At 39.2% G+C, this 20,447-nt stretch overlaps 1 protein-coding gene across 3 annotated transcripts in view; it reads left to right on the top strand.

The window, feature by feature from the left end:
- The window catches only part of LOC127811011 (uncharacterized), a 38,715-nt gene that overhangs the window by 6,544 nt on the left and 11,724 nt on the right, over window positions 1-20,447 (top strand). For all 3 annotated transcript variants that reach the window (XM_052350689.1, XM_052350688.1, XM_052350690.1), the window contains 10 exons: window positions 4,652-4,695; window positions 7,092-7,134; window positions 7,294-7,503; window positions 7,615-7,764; window positions 10,371-10,442; window positions 18,450-18,494; window positions 18,620-18,699; window positions 18,808-18,872; window positions 19,006-19,072; window positions 19,172-19,285. In XM_052350689.1, the coding sequence (XP_052206649.1) occupies window positions 4,652-4,695; window positions 7,092-7,134; window positions 7,294-7,503; window positions 7,615-7,764; window positions 10,371-10,442; window positions 18,450-18,494; window positions 18,620-18,699; window positions 18,808-18,872; window positions 19,006-19,072; window positions 19,172-19,285 (890 nt within the window). The remainder of the gene's footprint in view (window positions 1-4,651; window positions 4,696-7,091; window positions 7,135-7,293; window positions 7,504-7,614; window positions 7,765-10,370; window positions 10,443-18,449; window positions 18,495-18,619; window positions 18,700-18,807; window positions 18,873-19,005; window positions 19,073-19,171; window positions 19,286-20,447) is intronic.

Below are 20,447 nucleotides of genomic sequence, written 5' to 3'. Positions count from 1 at the left end.
ATTTCCGGTAATAACCGGTTAGGCCCAAAAATCCTCTCAACTCCTTTACCGCCTTAGGCCTAGGCCACTCTCTCATGGCTTCCACTTTCTTCAGATTTGTCCTCATTCCATCACCACAAATAATATGGCCCAAATACTCAACTTCTTTGTCAGTAAAAGTACATTTGGAGAGCTTAACAAACAATTGGTGAGACTTAAGGATCTCAAATGTGGTGCGGAGGTGTGATAGGAGTTGGTCAAAAGTGTGAGCTATAAACAAGGATGTCATCAAAGAAAACGAGGATGAATTTCCTCAAATGGGGTAAGAAAATCTAGTTCATCAAGGCTTGAAAAGTGGCAGGGGCGTTGGTCAAGCCAAATGGCATAATAGTGAATTCCTATAGGCCTTGATGGGTTCGGAAAATTGTTTTAGGTATGTCAGATGGTGCCATTCGAATTTGGTGGTAACCAGACGTAAGGTCTCCCTTTGTACTTCTTCTTCATCTTCTTGCAATCCTTCTCCTTCTACCACTTCTTCTACTTCTTCATCTTCATCAGTTGTCTTTTGCATTGATGACTAGGGCCATATTTGTCGCCGCATTTGAGGCACAACCCCAATTGCCTCCTTTGTTCCATCAGACTTTCCTTCCCTCCATTGCTGTTTGCTATTGCCTTGGTCGCTGATTGGTTAGGCCACGTGATCAAGGGTCTAGAGCTCCTTCCACCATATTGTTCGGCTATGATACTTGGCTTATAAGGGATGTTGTGTTTCTTGAAAATGGTCTCCAAGGTCATTTCTTGAAGCCTCGCCTTTTCTGCCGCCTGACCAACTGTTGTTGGTGTCATCATCTTTACCATGGGCTGTAACTCCTCCTTTAACCCACTCACGAAAATTGATACCACATATTGTTCGGTAAGTCTGGGTTGAATTGTACATACCAATGATCTCAATTCTTTGAAATGGGCAAGGTATTCCATTATAGTACCTTCTTGTTTAAGCTTACTAAATTCTTCAATAACATCTGTCATCTTCTTATCTTCGAAGCGTTCATAGCGGCCATCCGAGAAAGCTCTCCACCCCACTTGCAGCCCTCCATCTTGGACCCACCCCTGGTACCAAGAATTTGCTACTTCATTCAAATAGGCTGCCGCTAGAGTCACTTTTTGATCCTTAGTAGTTTGGTAGAGCTAGAAGAATCGTTCACACCACCTTGGACTCTTTCCCTCAAGTAGTGGTATCTCCAGCTTCGGCATGGGTGCATGGTCGTGCACCACCGATTGCATATTCCTTCCCAGGTTTTCTTGAACTAACTGCTGCTCCGCCTCCTCTAGAACTCCTTTCGCCCTCGATTGATTGCCTCGATGCAGCAAGCTCGGTGCTGACGCCTGTCTTGGTGGAAATTCTAATGACAACCGGAATTGGGGCAGAGATGCCAACATATTTAACTTATTGTTGATCCTTTGCCCTTGTTGTTCCACAGTTTCTTGACACCTTTGGACTGATTCTTGGCATCTTTCGACTATTTCTTGTTGCTTTTCTGATGTCGCTTGCATGAGTTCCTTCCACTCGGCCAATTCTTCCCTCGTTTGGCGCATGGCCTCTTGGGTGTTATTCATGTCGAACTCCGTGGTTTCCAACCTCAACTCCAATTGCCTTAGGCGTGTTCCTTCAGCCATTACTTCTTGATCCTCGATTGCACTGGGCCGTGATTGTTCCTTTCGCTACTGTTGCTACTAGCCACTGTTGGACCAACCGACTCTGATACCACTTTGTCAAGCCCTTGAATTAGGGCTTGCAATTTGGTAGTATGTGAATGTGAGATTGATAGAGAGAGAACAAAAAGAAAGGACGAGGGAAAGAGAGAATCAAAAGAGAGGAATTGATTATTCACTTCAATGATACCTCTCAAAGTGCCATAGTCCTTGTTTATAGGACCTCTAGCTACATCAACAATTTCCTAACTACCTCAACAACTTCAGTTAGCTGTTCAAACAGTTCTAATACTCCTTAATTTCCTCATTTATACCCTAACATTTTACAATATTACACACTACTCCTCAGGGTCGTGACAGACAACTCCTCCTTTATATCACCATGAAGATAGGCATTCTTGATATCCAGTTGATGAAGAGGTTAATGATCATCCCTTTGTAGAATCTCTTGGTGGAGGGACATTGTTGGTTCTTTTACCAATAGTAATGAGGCTTGGTCAGTGGCCATGGAAGGGGTAAAAATCTGCCTTGGTAAGGGTGACTTGATTTGGTTTTGGGAAGACATTTGGGTGGGTATCTCTTCTCTTTCAGACCTATTCCCACAGCTTTACGTAGTGTCCATGGATAAAGGGAAGAAGGTGGCAGAGTTAGGGTTTTGGGTGAATAACAAATGGTTTTGGTGCCTTAATTGGAGAAGGCCGCTTCTTGAAAGAGAAGAATATATCCGGGCTGAGTTGCTAAGGGTTATTTCCCAAGTCCATTTGGTAAGTGGAAGTGGGGATCGGGTATTTTGGTCATTTGAAGGGGCTAGTTCTTTTTGGTCGTGCTCATTTAATGAGAGACTTTGCTCATTGATGTTTGGATCCAACATTCCCCAAATTAATTCTGTGGCAGCTCGTGTTTGGGGTAGTTTTACTCCTCCAAAAGTGGAGTTGTTTGTGTGGCCTGTCATTTGGGGGAAAATTAACACAAAGGACAATTTGAGCAGGAAAGAGATTCTACAAGGGGATGATCTACTTTGTGTCTTTTGTGGCTCTATCCCGAAGTCTGTGGACCACCTCTTCGTTCACTGTGAAACTGTCTTGTGCTTATGATGGCCAATTTTTAGATGGTGGTGCTATGAGTAGGTCTGTCCGAGATTGGTTGGGGGTCTATTCAACTAATGGGATTATTTTGCTTGGGGTAAAGAGCAAAGGAAGGTATGGAAGTTTCTTCTCTATGCAGCGCTATGGATGGTGTGGCTGGAACGAAATATGTTAGTTTTCAAGGATCGGGGGTCAGGTGTGGTTGATATCTCTAACTTTGTGCTTGTCAGGTTAGCGTTAGTGGCTTGGCTTAGGGCTGTGGAGCCATCTTTCCCTTACTTTGTGGACCAGGTTATTATGTCGGCTTCTTCTCTTGGAATTTAAGTTCTCTCTCTTCTAGGTTGGTTGGCTATGAAGTCAGTTTTGGGTGGCCATGGTCTCCCTAACTGCTGGTGTTTGGGGTGGGCTAATGGTTTGTATGGATCTCTCTTGTTTTGGGCCATTGGTTCGCCGGTGTTTTCTAAGGATTGTTGTATTTCTCTTATGGTTTAAATTAATATCATATCTGTGCTCACTTGTTTAAAAAAAAAGAGAGACAAGGATAGGTGAACATAGGAGATCTTAGCTACAAGAGAAAAAGTGTCCCCATGATCAAGGCCAAAAATCTGAGTATACCTTTTGTCAAACAAGGTGGCCTTGATGCAATCAATTCTGCCATTGAGACGAAATTCAATTGTATAAAGCCAGTGACATTCAACACTAGACTTATCTGTTGGAAGAGCTACCAAGTTCTGTAAGTTCAAAAAAGGTTTTCGTTACTTTTTAACCTTTGTTGATTTTTCACGAATTACATGGTTATATTAAATGAAAAATTGTTTAGAATTATTTTTTGTCTTTACTGTCTTTTGTGCTGAAATTCGAACTCAGTTTAATTTGCCTATTCACGTTCTTCGTAGTGATTAAATCTTATATGGCATTGAATTGATTGTTCACCAAACTTCCTAGCACCCCATAGCAAAATGGGGTTGTTGAATGCAAGAATTGTCATTTAATTGAGACTGCACATACACTCCTTCTCCATACGCAAAGGAATTGCAAAGAAGATTCACGAATAAGAAATCACAATAGTAAAGGGGGACAGTAGATGCACTGCCAGTGCAATGCTAGTGAAGTCTATTGCGGCAATGGTACTAGTTAGGGTTAGGGTTTGAAACCTAGCTCTGATACCATGTAAAATAATAAAATATTTTGTATTTCTATCTTCCCAACATATAATACAAGAGTATATATACAAATGGTATATTATGTACATTAATTACATTAATACCCTCACTTATATAGTTGAACAACGAACTAGGAGAGTAATTTGGTGTTGTGGTCACTGATGATCCTAATCCATATTTACCACTTAATGAACTAAAATCGTGATGATCCAGTATGGATATCCTCTCAAACCAAATTTTCCACTTAATGACCCAAAATCGTAATGATCCAGTATGGATATCCCGTCAAACCAAATTTTCCACTTAATGTCCCAAAATCATATCCCAATCCGATACTGACATGTTACATACATTTGACCTCACCATGTAGTTTGTGTATTGATGCAATTAAGTACCTACACTTTGATCATATTGAAGAGCGATACTTCATACTTGGGTTCATAAACTTTTATGCATTTATTATTATTTTTTTCATTTACTGATGACAAAAATTACCTTTCTTTAAATGGATGCTTGTTGAGAAACTTTTTTTTTTTTTTTTGTATGCCTTTCTGCATCATTATTGGTAGTAAATTTTACTTTTAAATTTTTGACCTGGGGTCATGTAAGGTTTATATTATGCAGTTTCTATCAATCATTTAAGATAATGAAAAATCCTTTCCTGGGTGTTCTTCTGTGGGAAACTGACATCTTATGCATTTTTTTTTACAGGCTCTGTTGTCCCACCTCCCTATAAAATTTCAAAAGCTGAGATGGTATTTTCCTCAACTTAATTTTTTCTTCATGAGTTGTAGAATTTATTTGCATATTGCTTCACAATAAAGCCTGCTAACCTAATTGGAAGAATTTTTTTCATGGTAGCAATCATATGCCATTGTGCTAGGGTTGATACTCAGGCAGGCCTTGCAGAAGGTTATACAATCTTGACTTTTTGCACACTGCTGTAGGTTTTAATAAGTTTAGATATTACTTGTGTAATTCCTTTGCCCAAGTTCAAGAACAAGAAAAGATAATACGTTGAACTTCTTTCTATGTCTTCACGGGGACAGATGAACAATGAATCTAGGCTGAAATGGAACTTTTCACCAGCGTTATCAGCCTTAGAATTTGCCTTTTGTTTTTTTGGCTAGATAATTTGCCATGGTTTTTCATATTCTTTTATCTACAATGGCCATTTGTCACTTTCCTTGAGGCATTACTGATCAAGTTTTACAACAAATGAAAGTGATCAAACTGCATGAGGTATGGTGATAAATGTGATAGATTCATTGTAATTATTCTCCCTTGCTGTTCTTAAAGATGGTGTTAGAAAGCTGTTGGCTTGGCTGCATTCCTGATAGCATAAACTTTTGGGACAAAGTGGTAATTTAACATGGTTCTAGCTGGTTTTGTTCATGTCTTGTTATGTATGTATAATCCCTTAAGGTTTTTGTGCACTTTTGGTTTGTGTGTAAGAGCACGAGCACCTGTGTTCACATGCAAATTGCATGAGGGGCTGCTTTCCTAACAGCTTAAGCTTTTGGGATGAATGGCAATTTGACAGATGGAATTGAAACGATTCAAATGTTAGAAATTGAAGATGAGTACTCATCTTTTGGTGAACCCAACTCGCTTAAATATCTTACTGAACTAGGAACTATTTGAGGCATCCAGCTTATTGTGGTGGATGGCCTTTGATTATTCTGATTCAAGTTGGATACGTGTGGTCAACTCTAGATTAATGGCCCAGGTCTGTTTTTGAATCTATTGCACAAAAGTATCTATTTCAAGGGCTACTGGTCACTATCTAGTCCCTTCTCAATTTTCAATGATTTAGTTTCCTTGGCAAATCTTTTTCTAACAGATTAGTTGGATGCAAGAAGATCTTGGGAGTAAAGAGTGACAAATACTTAGTCAATATGTGTTACTTTATACCAGTGGTACTCCTTCAAAGCACCTATGTGTGCCTGACACAGCCCAGGCAATATGTAAATGTTTCTCCATGCAAATCTGATGCTATACTAAGGCCAAATACAAGTAAAACATGGAAAGGGCATCTTCAAATAGTAAAATATAGTTGTAAATGTGAAAGATATATTATAAGATAGTCCAGATCTTTTATATTTTGTTTCCTGCCAAACCATGGGGCAGGCTTACATGGATTGCAATGGTTGTGATATTGTGGATCCTAAGAGTGTAGGTGGTTTAAGTTGAATAGTGGTGAATTTCTATGAGGATGCACTTATTCTTTCATTGACAATAATAATTGATTAACAACATTATTTGATTTTCTACCATGTTGATTCTCACAGAAAATAAATGAGTTGGGTACAATTAAAAATTTTCTTAGCTTTGGTACACTTTATGGAGAGTGTTATATGTAGCTGCAGTTGCCATCAGCTAAAAAAGATGGTTTTCAGATTTCCCAGAAGGGAAATAAACAGTTAAGGAAGGCACCATCACATTGTAGAAGTTTTTCCCTTCGAAAGTAAAACATTCTTTCAAGAACCATAAATTCAGGTGTTGAGAATTTAAACTTCAGATTCATGCAGTTTGAGGCAAAGGAAATGATTCTGAGGTTTCTCATTTGACATTTCCTCCTGGATGAATTTCTGTCTCTGATGAATTGCTTCTGCACACAACTGTCTAAGATCTGTAACAAAAGGAATTCTGATGCTAAAATTTGAACATAAGATGTGTGGTTAAGGAAGGTTGGAAGCAAAGACACTGATCTAAGCATGGTGCTGTACAGCTATATTGACATTTGTGGTAAAGTTTTTAAGGTGAATGAAGCATTGGGTAGGCTCTGTAAATACTGTGTCAAAGCAATGGGCATCTACTTCTCTTCCTGACTGAAACCCCTGTCCTGTGCATGGGTTATAAAATTGTATTTTATCATTTATATCCCACCTTCTCAATATCTTGTGAGCCTTTGTTTGCTTACCGTCCCTGAGCATCATATTCTTTCAACTTTAAATGCTAGATACCCTTATAGAAACATAATGTGTTTTGGAGACGCTTGGATCTATGGTCAGGATTTAAACATATTTAGCAACTTTGTCTAGAATAAGGAAAAGAAGCTCATGCTCAGTTATATGCTTGAGATAAGAGGGCCATGTTTCCGAAATAACATCTTGTTAATTTCTAATGATTTGGTTTCATTGTGCTGCAGGTGTATTTCGAAAAATTCTTTTTTCATATTCAACATGCTTCAGGTGATTTCAAATTTTTTCATTATCCTGCTCTGTTTTTTCTTGCTATTCCATCTTTGCTGTTATCTGATTGTTTATATATTTCTTCATATGCCTGTGAAAGTAATGTGTGAGTTGCATCTTAGACCATATGAACAGTTCTATGACTATTGTTATTGGCAGGCATTTGAACCCCCAATTGATATGAGCCGGGACATTGACATTTGTGACCATCAAAATTTGAAGAATACCCCTGACAGCAATCCATTCTCTGTTGAAAGAAATGTTTGTTCATGTCCATCTGACTTGACAGATGGAAGAGTATCTTTAGTGGAGTCTGATGAAACTAGTTGTGGTGAAGCTAGCAATTTGACATGCCAATCCCCTCATAAGGTCTATGTAGCTTCTTTATTAGTTCTGGATAGAGTGGTGTTAACTGTTAATGCTGGCCGTAGTTATAGTTTTAAATTTTTGTATAGAATTTGACTGCTGTTGATTAAACAGGAGGTGAAAACTGTACAGTTCAATGGACCCAGTGCGGGTAACTGTTCTGCACCCTCAGAGTGTGACAAAAGCATCAGTGAAGCTGGTGGCAACAATGTTGAGACTATAATCAATCAGGCAACCAGTTCTGTTAATGATTTGAATCAAAATGTAAGGTTATTTTATTCTTTTTAGCTTATCATTTTTTGTAGCATTTCCCTTGTGGATAGAATAAGACAGAATCCTACTCTGAAGTTGAGGTTGATGGAAAATGGCCATCCCTTTGTAATTAGCAACCCAGAAATTTCATTCCAAGATGGTTAGTTTAGCGAGTCAAAGATTTTTTGTTTCCCCTTCTTCACTTTGAAGGTTTTTGTAGAGGGGGAAACATTCAATTCAAACATATAATGTGGTCAATAAAGTATTGGACAAGCAAAGTTTTGGCATATGACAAAGTGTATAAATTTTGGTTATCATGGAAAAAGCCCCTTGTGCGTGCGAAGCTCCCGCTTTGCAAGGGTTGGGAGAGGGCCATGTCTGTATGCAGCAGCCTTACCCTTGTTTTGCAAAGAGGTTGTTTCCATAACTCAACCTGCAACCTGCCAGCCAAATTGGCCATCATGGTTTACTTGAAGGAAAAACTGTATCGTGTCATTTTATAGATGTGTTATTGGTTAAAGAAAGTTGCTTTAGAATTAACTCGAATTCTATTAGTATCCTGTGCAAGTCTGCCATGTTGTACTACATTTACAAAGTGTGGTTACCATGTTCTTGCTCCCTTCTGATGTCTCCCTTCTCTGCAACACAACAAACCACGATCTAGGTAACATAGGGGCCAACATCCAAGAGGATATTTAGCTATCTTGCATGTTTCTTAATAACTATTTTGTCTTTGGTTCATAGTCCATTTTTTAGGATTGATGAAAGTTACTTATTGGGGTAGACTGGCCAATTTTTTTAAACAGGTTCCTATGAAATAGACTTTGGATGGGAACTGCTCTAGACACCCATTCATATCTAAGAAGCCATCCAAGGAATATATATTTTCCACATGCATATGGCATTCTTTTTTCCAGTCATCAGATCTGTTTTTACTGAATTTTCTTCATCTTTGCATCTTCAAGCCACATTCAGGGGTGGTACAGACTACAAAGCATGGAAAGAAAAAAGGGCCAAACTGTAGAGTTGTTGCTTGCCTTGAACTTTATATAGTCATGCTTGAGTAGATTTGGTCCTTTTTTTTTTTTTTTACTTGCATTTTATACGAATGCACGCACTTGGACAAATTTATTCAATTGCTTCATATAAAATTCTGCTAGGAGACTAATCTATTATTCTTGCAATTCTGTAGAAATGGATATTAGGGACTGCAAAGGGACAATCTAGAAACTTTCATGGAGCATGCCGTGATCATTATGTAGAAATGTTTGGAGTCAATTTGGTTTCATTTTATTTATTTATAGGCCAGAATACTGTTGGAAATATCAAATTATGTTGCATCCTATGTTGAGACTTTATTAAATGTAGAAAGTCCTGATCACTAGAGGATTGCTACTTTTATATTTGATAGTAATGTGAGAAAGCTAGCAGCCAAGAAACATAAGCGATCTTTCTTTTTGATGGATAGCAATTGGGATTGAGTTGTATGAACTTGTCTAACCTTTTTGTGCCTGAAGCACTTGTTTTCCTCTCCTCTTGCTATTTTTCCCCTTTTCTTATGTTCAAGTTTTGGAGGGACCTCTCCTGTTTTTTTTTCAGAGAAAGCAAGGTGTTGTTACTTCTCAGCCTCTTTGAAGTGCACTTTTAAGCTCCAAAGCTCTAAAGATTTCAGCTTAAATTTACCCTAATCTTTTCCCTACCCATTGGCCTTGAAATTAACTAGCAAACTCAAGGTTAATTGTTGTTTAGGCCTTCAGATATTCTCAATTTTAAAATTCCAGCATATTAACAGAATTGAATTTATCCTTTTTTTTTTTTTTTTGAAGTTAGAATTCTCCTACCTTCTTGAACCCTGACCCTAACTATATTCTATTCATAGATGCAACACGTGGGTTTAGGCAGCATTGTCATTACATCGGCATGACTCTCTCTCTCTCCCCCCCCCTCTCCCTCTCTATCTATCTATCTATCTATCTATCTATCTATCTACGTACCTTATTTTTGTTTTGGAGGTGGGGTTGAGAAAGTAAAGCTAAGGAAACTGCCATTCTTTATCCAGGTAAGCATCCTAAGCTTTATGTGAAATCTTCTTATCTAAACCAATTGTTTGTGGGAAACATTCCTTTGGGACACTGCCTATAAGGGGAAGGAGAGTGAACTAGAAGAGAACAAAATTAATGTGTTTCTGTAGTACTATCAATTGTGGGGATAGTCTTTCTAGTGCTAGAGGTTAGTTTTTGTATCCAATCTGTCTTTGTATTGCATTTTAGTGCAAAAAGGGAAGGGGCCAATAGCCTTTTCTTTTCTTTATAAACCTTGAAGATGCAAAAGCAAAAGGTTTTACTGATTTTCTTGGTGCATATTGTGTTATTATTTACTGGACATATTGTGTTATTATTTTTAACTACTGTTTAACCATTATTAAGGGTTTCTCACCCATGTTAATGCTGTTGTGAGATATTTCAACACTGAAGCATTTAGAAGACTGCCATTTTTCTTCTAAATCTAGTTTTCCGCTGTGGCCTATGCATGTAATTACTCATGCCATTTACACATCTATTTTTTTCCCTTCCTCTTTGTATCTATTGTTAACTTTTCCTTTCAATCCTCAAATTCAGGTATCCTCATCACCTCCCGATTGGTTAGATCCATCATTTCAGTTGCATGTTCCCTTAGTTGACGTGGATAAGGTATTTTTGTTCTCTCGTGGCTGAAAATCACCTTACTTGATTTGTCTTTTCATGTTTGATGAAGTGGATTGATGTGTAATTTCTGTGTCTTATTATTCAATCTCTAGGTCACTTGTTGTCCGCAAATATGATCTTTGCTTGTACCAAATTATAAATGTAATACAGATAATTGATATACTTAACAGTGGCAGAGTTCAACATGGTACAATGCTATTTTTTGAACATTAGAGGTTGGTATATGAAAATTAGTGACAAAAAGAAAAAGTTGGTATTTGAAGATATGCTTGTGCATTGGTGAAATATTTAGAGATACAATTTGTGGAATCAGGTTCTTGAGAACCCTGGTTTTTGTCTTCCTGAGATCAAGTGTTAAATGTGCATAATAATGTCTGGATAATTTACATATTAAATTTTATAGAATTGAATCATGGTATGCAAATCCAAAATCCTTATTTATGAAGTGATAAATACAGGGTTTTCCTTTCATATTATTTTAATTTTTGAGCAAGGAAAACACTGTTAGAAGTAAGGTCTAAGACAGCGCAAATGGTATATGGATGCATAACGGGGTAGAAAAAATATATATAATTTTCCATTACTCACCAGCCAACCCAAAAAGAAGGAAGAAGATTTGTAAAGACCAACAGTATTCACAGTATCTCACAAGAGAGGGAGGGAGATGTCCGTGTTAACAAAGGCTTCCAAGCCTTAATTTTTTTGGAACTTTTATGCTTCTAACTGTTCATCAAACACAACAGGCCTATCTTGCACATTGGTCTACAGGTAGTTGCCTACTGGCCTCTTTTGTCAGGACCAGACCAGCCCGGCCACCTGAAATTCCAAGCCAGGCCATTGACTGACCTGTTTGTACCAATAAACTGGCCTTGTATATTGTCAAAATAAAAAGCTGCTGTTAGGTATGAGAATCGAAGTCTACATGCCTTAATAAGTTTCTACATTCCTTAATAAGTTGAGAAAGCTGCTGCCACAAACTTATTATCTGAGTCACTCCACTGACTGGTTGACCTGTAATCCATCAGTTAAAATGACTTGAGGTTGATCTACTTTTGATATGTTCTGATGCCTCCCTCCAGTTTCTGATACTTGAGCTAGTGATGTCAATTGGTGGCCTGCTACAGTTGCAAGCCCCACCCACCAACTAGGGCTGTCTCGGGCCTAGGGGTTCCTGGCCCCCGGCCTGGCCTAGCTTATGTTAAAAAATAATTTTTAAAATTTGAAAATATTTATTTAATTTAGTTTTGAATATATGTTAACTAGTATGTTTTTATACATATGACACCCCATAGCCTCCATTTGGAGGCATTTCAAACTTGAAATATTACACAGCAGCAGCATTTCAGAGTAAGATATATTAATTATATACTAATATAATTTATGCATATCATATATTAATTGTGTTGTATTTTACGTAAATTATATTTTATATATAACTACATTTTTTGCTAATATGGGCATAATTATATTATTTTCTAAATGGTCAAATAACATTCGAAATTTATTTATGTAAACATGTATGTAAATACTAAATACATACAAATATTTCAAAATTCAAACATGAACAAATAGCATTTGGAATTTCTATTATAAATTCGTAGATTATATTTATTTATATATTTAAAAATAATTAAAAAATATTTAAGAATAATAGTAACTAGAGGGCCAACCCAACCCACCTTAGTAGGATTGGACCACTCCCTTGGGGCCTGGCACCACAGTGCTGGCCCAGCACAGTTTGTTTTACATCTCTAACTTGAGCTGGCACGGCCCACTTGACATCTCTAACTTCAGCCTCTAATTGAGGGGAAACCTGATTTCCTAGGGGAATAAGTTATCAAATATCATTTTTTCTGTAAGTGAGAGATTCATAGAACACAAACCAAAGCTGAAACGGCTACAAGCCAAGGCTAAGGCATACCCCGGACCAAACAAAAACCAGGGACATGAACATAACAACGATCACCCACTGGGTCAAAAGAAGAAAAATAAGCTAAAAATAAGAAAAACATAGGAAGAAGCAAAATAAAAGACAAAATGTACAGAAAATAAACAAAAGCCTGGAAGTGATCGAAAGCAACAATCCATCTTGGAAGAACAAGCCTGATGTACAAATCACGAGCAGGAAAATTGCAAACGAAGCAAGCCCCAACTGGAGAGGCAGCATTGAACACAAGGCACCGAAGGGACTGACACTGAACAAGATCACAAAAGCCAGCCTCCAGCAACAAGCAAGCAGCAACTCAATGGGGAGGGAGAACCTGGTCCCTCGGAAGACGCCAAATATGACAAAGAGCATAACTCAAAATAAACGGTCCGAGTCGGAGAGTCATCAAATGGGCCCACACCGCGCACTGAATCTGATGAGCCAACTGAGAGGTAGATCTCTCATGATCACGGAAGCACGTGTTATTGCGCTCCCTCCAGATGAATTACACCGTAGCATGAAGCACCAGTCTATTCGCCACCTACCACGGACCCTTGCCACTCCATCTCGCAATAGCCCAAAGCACTCTAGAATCCCATTGACGCCAAGGCCAATTGAATTTATTTGATCTGGGGAAGAATGTCATCACCTCTCTGGAATAAGGGCACTCAAAGAAAAGGTGACTATGTCTCTCCGCATTCATCTTGCAAAGGAAACATTTATTCGGAAAAGACAAAAAAATGGTTAATACGGTCAAGTGTAGAAAGACGCTCCCGAATTGCTAACTACAGGATAAAAGAATGAGCTGGAATACACTCCAACGACCACACAAGCCTATGCCAATGGACCCGGGGGCATTGATCCTAGAAGTCCTTAAGAGCAGCCCTAGCTGAAAAAACACCATTCGCAGCTGGGAGCCAAAAATTCTCGTCTCGGCGTTGAACGCGGGGGAGACTAGGAAGGTGATTCCTAATAAGATCGTAAGCCGGACAAGGGAAGAGGTTAGGCCAATTCCAAGAGCCATTCTCAATGAAATTAGAGACCTTGGCCAAGGTATGGATGCCTAATTGTCGAGGCAATTGGCGAGAGAAACGATCAATAAGCACGCCCAAAGGGTGCCATTGATCATGCCAAAGGAACACGCTACGACCATCACTAATTTTCCACCCCACTTTGGATCACACAACTCCCTTGAAGGAGAGCAGCTTCCTCCAGTACCATGGACAAGCGTATGGCAATTTAAGGAGCCAAAAGCACGCCCTCTTAACTTGATAGGTATGTACCCACTTCACCCAAAACGACTCCCCATTGCCTGAGATCAAGCGCCAAATATGCTTGGCGACAAGGGCTTGATTCCAGACATAGAGAGGCTTGAGACCTAGACCTCCTTGCGCCTTGGGGCAACAGATCTCTCGCCAAGCCACTTTAGCTCTTTGGTGGTCAACGTCATCACCACTCTATAAGAAATTACGAATTGATTGCTCAATCTCATGGATCACCCCTTTCAGCAAAATAGACATAGAGGCCTAGTACACATAGATAGTGGAAAGAACAGATTGAGCTAATTGAAGGCAGCCCCCAAAGGAGAGTGACCTACTCCGCCAAGAGCAAATCTTATACTTAACCTTATCAATGATAAGTCGGCAATCCTCATAAGATAATTTGGTGGAAAGAAGAGGCTTCCCCAGGTATCGCATAGGTAGCACACCTATCTGGAAACTTGCAATAGTCAAAATATTCTCCCTTAAGGACTCATCTCTGCAAGAGATGAAGCAACTGCTTTTTAAGGCATTGGCCTTGAGGCCAGACAAACTAGAGAATCTCTCCAAGCAAGATTTCAAGATACCCACCGAAGCAGGATTGCCATGGGAGAACAAAAGGAGATCGTCTGCAAACATGAGCATCATCAGTTGAGTTTGCTCACATTTCCAGTGAAATTGAAAATCTGGAGACCTTGTCTGATGGTTAACAATACCATGCATGATCTGCATCACAAGGACAAAGAAATAAGGAGATAGAGGGTCCCCTTGCCTAAGGCCCCGACCACCAGGGAAGAATCCGTTTAACTGCCCATTGATTTTAATGGAATAACGAGGAGTAGTGACACACTCGCGAATCCAGCTACAAAACTGCGGAAGGAAATTCATAAGACGAAGGACAGTCAAGAGAAAGTCCACTCCACAGTGTCATAAGCTTTAGCTAGGTCTACTTTCATCACACATCAAGGAGGCTCCTTGTGAAGGTCATATTGGAACATGAGCTCCTGGGCGAGCAAGACGTTATCCCCAATCGAACGCCTAGGCACGAATGCTGCCTGAGCCTCATTCACAAGACCAAAAAGCACGGGTTTGATTCTATTGGCCAAAATCTTGGTGATGACTTTATACAAGACGTTGCAACAAGAAATAGGCCTAAATTGGGATGGCGACTCAGGGTGAGGGACCTTAGGAACCAAACTAATGATAGTTGCATTCATTTGCCCTAAAAGACGGCCTTGAGGAGAAGAAGCTCTTGATAGCCTCCACCACGTCAAGCCCCACAATCGCCTAAGCCCTCTTGAAGAATTTAACAGTAAATCCGTCGGCCTAGGGGCTTTATCATCCCCCATGCTGAACAAGGCTCCTTGAATTTCCTTCGATGACACCTCAGCAATAAGGCCCTTCCTACTGATCCTGAGACAAGTGTTTGTTAATAAAAGGGGCAATCTCTTCAGGGGACACAGGGGCTGAACGGGCACTGTGACCAAAGAGGTTCTGGAAGTAGGAAACCATACATCTCGCCACATCTTTAGAATCCACAACAGATCCATCTTCTTTTTGGAGGCTATAGATATGGTGATTATTTTGCCAAGCTAACATGGATTGGAAGAAGAAGCAAGAACACCGGTTCCCCTTCGCAAACCACCTTATCCGAGCTCTGAGGTGAAAATAATCAAATTCCTGCGCCAGAGCTGCTGAATAATCTCTATTAAGATTGAGGTCCCGCTAGCGAAGATTAGGATTATGAGGGTTATTCTGCATTTCTCCCTGAATTCTATGCAGACTATCTCGGAGGGACAAAACAAGGTTAGAGACATGACCACTCGACTTATTAAGAGTCTTCATAGCTCCTTTAACCACCTTAAGTTTCTAGACAACTCGAAACATAGGGACCCCGAGAACCCACCTGCTCTAGCTGTCAGCCACCTTATCAAGAAAAAGAGGATGGTCAACAAGGTGGTTGAGGAACCTAAAAGGGCTACCATTATTTCGAGAAGAACCAGATAAGAAAACCACGACAGGTCTGTGATCAGAGATTCTTGGTTGAAGGAAAAGAGCCTCACTCTCTGGGTAACTAGCAAGCCACCCATCATTCCTAAGGACTCTGTCCAGCTTTCGAAAAATGCACTCTGCACCAGACCTCTTATTGTTCCACGTCAGCTTTGGACCACTAAAGGCTAGATCCTGAAGAGAAACCAAGAAAAGAAACCCATTAAATCTGCGCATACCCATGACTGAGAGGTGTTTTCACCTCTCATCTCAGAACTATTACGACAGATGTTAAAATCACCAAGGAGGATCCAAGGGTCGTTAACCACCAACAACCCCACCCCTCTTAGAGAGTTCCATAAGTGAGCTTGGTCCACCTCTTCATTCCGGGCATAAATACAAGACAAGAAGAAGGGGTGACAATATCAAGACCAGTCACCTTGACGTGAATGAACTGGTCTGATCTACTCAAAACAACTAAATTAATGGATGACGGATCATAACCAATCCAAATCCGACCTCCATCATTCGAGTCGTAACTGAAAATCCATTTCCAATTGGGCATAATAGCTCGAGAGATATCCCCAGCTTGCCTTTCTCGCACTCGAGACTCTAAAATGGAAGCTAAAGACAACTTATATTGAGAGATAAGAGAACAAACCTCCCATTGCTTGGGGGACAGATTCAGACCCCTCACATTCCATGTAGCAATTTGCATCTTAACACTCTTGAAGGGTTGGGTTCGGACTCTTGGACCCCTGATGCTTCCCACCCCCCTCTCTGTTCTTTTTCCTATCCCTTTTTGCTTGAGCTCTTGTTCTCGGTCCACTCCCTGCTGAGCTTGTACTCGTTACCCTATCGGACTCCGAGTCGACGCCACCCTGAATCTCTCGAGCACTAGAGTCCCTCAAGTTGTCCCTCTCAGCAACATCTCCCTGAGATTCTGTGGGGGAAGGGACGTCCTTATCCTTTTCTGCTAAGACACAATATTTATTATTTTTCTTTATTTGATCGTCAATATCCTTAGGGTCATAAGGAACAGTTATGGTATGATACTCAAGGCAATCCACCATATTCATAGAGGAGTAATCAGGTTCCGAGGGTTTAGAAGATGGCCCTACCTCCTCCTCCCTTATCCTTTCTTTCATTAGCTTTTCCTTTCTTTCTATGAACCATAATAAAACCTTCAGGTTCACGTACATTCTGGTTATCTTCATTGTTTTTGGGATTCTGGTCATTCTTCTTTAAATACACGACTCTAGCTTCACTCCCTTTTGGCTGAGTCTAATTCGGACACCGAGAAATAGGGTGACCAAAAACCTTACAGTGGGAACACACATATGGCATCCATTGATATTCAATAGGTAGACGGGATATCCTAGGTTCACCTGTTAGATCATCCCTACCTTGTTGAACATCAATAAATTTAGGGAAGCTAGAATTGACACTCATCTCGACACACACTTTGGCAAACCCCAATCTAGTTCTTTCCTCGATCATAGGATCTGCATACAAGGGTCGGCCTATAGAACTAGCAATAACAAAAATACCTTTAAGGGACAATCCTTCAAGAGGAGGATTATGGATTTTAATCCATATCAAAACCGATGTGTGGGTCTCTCTAGAGATATTCATGCTCGGCTCCTAGCATTTTAAAACGACAGGACGGCCCGCAATGTGACAAGGACCCGCGTAAAAAATTTTAAGCATGTTTTCTGGAGGCATTAGTGAGTGCAATTTCAAAAGCAACTGAGCACGTGAAGAAGATGGTGTCATGACCCAAGGAATAATAGAAGGGTATCATTGTAATAGGGTTGCAATGAACTTGTTAGGATATTTTTACAAGTTGTTAGAAGCACATGGGTGCTGTTAGGATGTTGTTAGAAATTAGTTAAGTAGCTACTATGCCTATATAAAGGCCCTATTGTACGAGGAGAGGATATGCTTGAATTGATAATTGAAAACTCTCATTCTTTCTCTAAGAATTCTCTCAAATCTCCCTCTCATTTCTCTCTTCTGCTCTCCCTCAATTCTCTCTAAGTTCTCCCCCACTCTTCTTCAATTTTTCCCTCTATACATTCTGTTCTTGACCTTAATTCAATCGGATCCTTTCGATTGCCAATTTCAGCCTGTTATGAACCCTAGGTTCATGACAGATGGCTACAAGGGAAACTAACTGCAGGAATTACTCAACTCTTGGAGGTTGTGGTTGATTTTCACTTTCAAATGGAGAACCATTAAAAGAAGAAAGTGGAAGGTACCCTTATGTTGCGGTCCACACTTATTTATCCATACTGGCCTGGTTAGAGGATTGCTATAGAGCAATTTAAAGAACTTGAAAACGAGTCATTTTATCAATCTTGAATTTCATCCAAATAATTGAGTCATGACTCACAGAAAGTACGAAAAACTTGCATAACATCTAGCCCCACTGTACTACTGTGATGAAAGAAAGCTAAAGAGAACCTTTTGAGCTTGGTCTTTTTTCTCCATTTAAACTACGTAGGCTTCTTACAACCTATAGCAGTATAAACATTCAATCCATTTTGCTATCAATAATTACGTTGTATTATTTGTTCAAAATGAAACACCTTGACTGATATTTTGTTTCTTTCGCATTTGTTGTGTTCTCAAGTATGCTATTTAGTTCAACACCTTAGGTGTACTTTTGTTCCAACTTTCCTTTTCAGAAGAAAAGGATGTTGGTAATTTTTTTGTAATTTCACAACTTATTAAAAAGCTTTTGGAAGTACCATTTATTGTGATTAATGGATCCATTGTTTTTTTGTTTTTTTTTTTTTTTCGGGCTATGATCAGGTTCGCTGCATTATCAGGAATATTGTAAGAGATTGGGCAGCTGAGGTATTCTCTTATTTCTTGCTAATTTCTAGATGTTCTGATTTTTAATTCTATAATGATAGAACTTTATTTGAGGTCAGCGTTCACCAGTTGAATACATCTTCCTTTAACTTCTTATTTTCATACAGGGACAGAAAGAACGTGACCAGTGCTACAAGCCTATTCTTGAAGAGCTCCAAGTTCAATTCCCAGATCGACGGAAGGAAAGGCAAGTATACCGCTCAAGGTTTAGGCTTATTATTCATGTTTTGATCACTTAATTGTTAAGAAATTTCTTTTCCCTTTCCTAATTCTTATTTATCATCCTTTCTGAAAGCCCTCCTGCCTGTTTAGTTCCTGGTGCTGGTCTTGGTAGGTTGGCTTTGGAAATTTCTTGTCTAGGTATGTATATGTTGAATTTTACAGTCCATGTTGAAATACTCCTTCCACAGTGATTGACATTTCTCTTCATCTTTCAGTTTTTATATGTCCTACCTAATGGGATTAAGGCTTGTGGTGGTGGTTGTTCTTCCAGGTTTTATAAGCCAGGGCAATGAGTTCTCATACTACATGATGATTTGCTCAAATTATATTCTTAACCAGTAAGGAATCATGCAATCTATGTGTAGTTTCATTCATCCTCTTTTTTCTCATTAAGATCAAATATGATAATTCTTAAAGTTTATTTGTTATATTATTAGGACACAGACTGCTGGGGAGTGGACAATATATCCTTGGATTCATAGCAATTGTAATTCACTGTCGGATAGTGATCAGCTTCGTCCGGTTCCAATTCCAGATATTCATCCAGCTAGGTATTTATTCTGCCATTTTTATCTCCTGCTTTATTATTATTATTTTTTTGTGATCTTTGTTTGATTCTTCTGTTGTGTTACTTTCTTTTCTATCGCTATATGGCCTTTTCACTTATTTTATTTGGTTTCCGTTTCTTGACAAAGATATGATCTGTCATGACCAAGAACACTTCTCAACTTGCTCTGAATAAATCCTTTAAAAAATTGATTATCTGTTTTCCTATATCCACATTTTGATGATACTTACACATGTATTATGTTCTGGATGTGAAGGTGCTCTTTATCTGTCTATCCCATTGTTCTTTTGTGTGCATGTGTGTTGGTGGGGTGGTGGTTATATTTTGGGTTTTACAGATTAGATGATGAATCCAGGTGTCATTTAGTGAATTGAAGTAAAATCCATTGTCTGGTCTTTGCTAGATGTCTAGGTATGGGAAACTTGGCCTCTTATAAGAAATTCTAGACTCACTGTCAAACATAGTTTGTGGAAGAGGATGGCGGATGCTAAATGCAACTATTCTCAGTGGAAGAGAGGGAAGTACTTAGCGCACGAGAACTTACTAACTTTAGGTCTCTTGCCAATGTGGGCATTTGGGGGAGCATTTTAGGTGTGCAATGTTTTCTTCAAAAACATTGTTTTTAAAGTTAGGTTTGGGTCAAAGGTGATGATTTGACTTGATGGTTGATGGGACTATAAACCTTGTTTGAGGTTGTTTTCTACCTTTATGAGTTAGAGACCAAAATGCTTTTGTGAAGGACTCTTTTCTTTTTTAAAGGGGGTTAGTTTGGTGACTGCTCCTTGGGCAAAATCTCTTAAGATTCTGAACTTGACTCTGGGTGCTATTTTTTGGATTAATTAATGATGAGCACATCTTACTGCTAGGGAGGACAGCTATCTATCTATAGAATCCAACTAGGAAAGGAACTCTTATTCTTCGGTCCTATAATGCACATGTGGGCAGAAGGGTAGCTAGCATTCCTTAGAAGACCATTTATAGTAGCTTTCATCACTTGGACAGCTTCATATGGTTATATTTTCACCATTAATAAGTTGTGAATGGAAAGATAGGTAATAGCTTATTGGTGCTTCATGTACAAGGAGATGGTTCTATGACATTGCCTAGTTGCTTGCTAGATAGGGGATTTGTCCTTAACACTTTTT

This window comes from Diospyros lotus, chromosome 10 (assembly GCF_014633365.1).
Source record: "Diospyros lotus cultivar Yz01 chromosome 10, ASM1463336v1, whole genome shotgun sequence".
In the NCBI taxonomy this organism is placed as follows: Eukaryota; Viridiplantae; Streptophyta; class Magnoliopsida; order Ericales; family Ebenaceae; genus Diospyros; species Diospyros lotus.
This window is presented reverse-complemented; position numbering and strand designations above follow the sequence as displayed.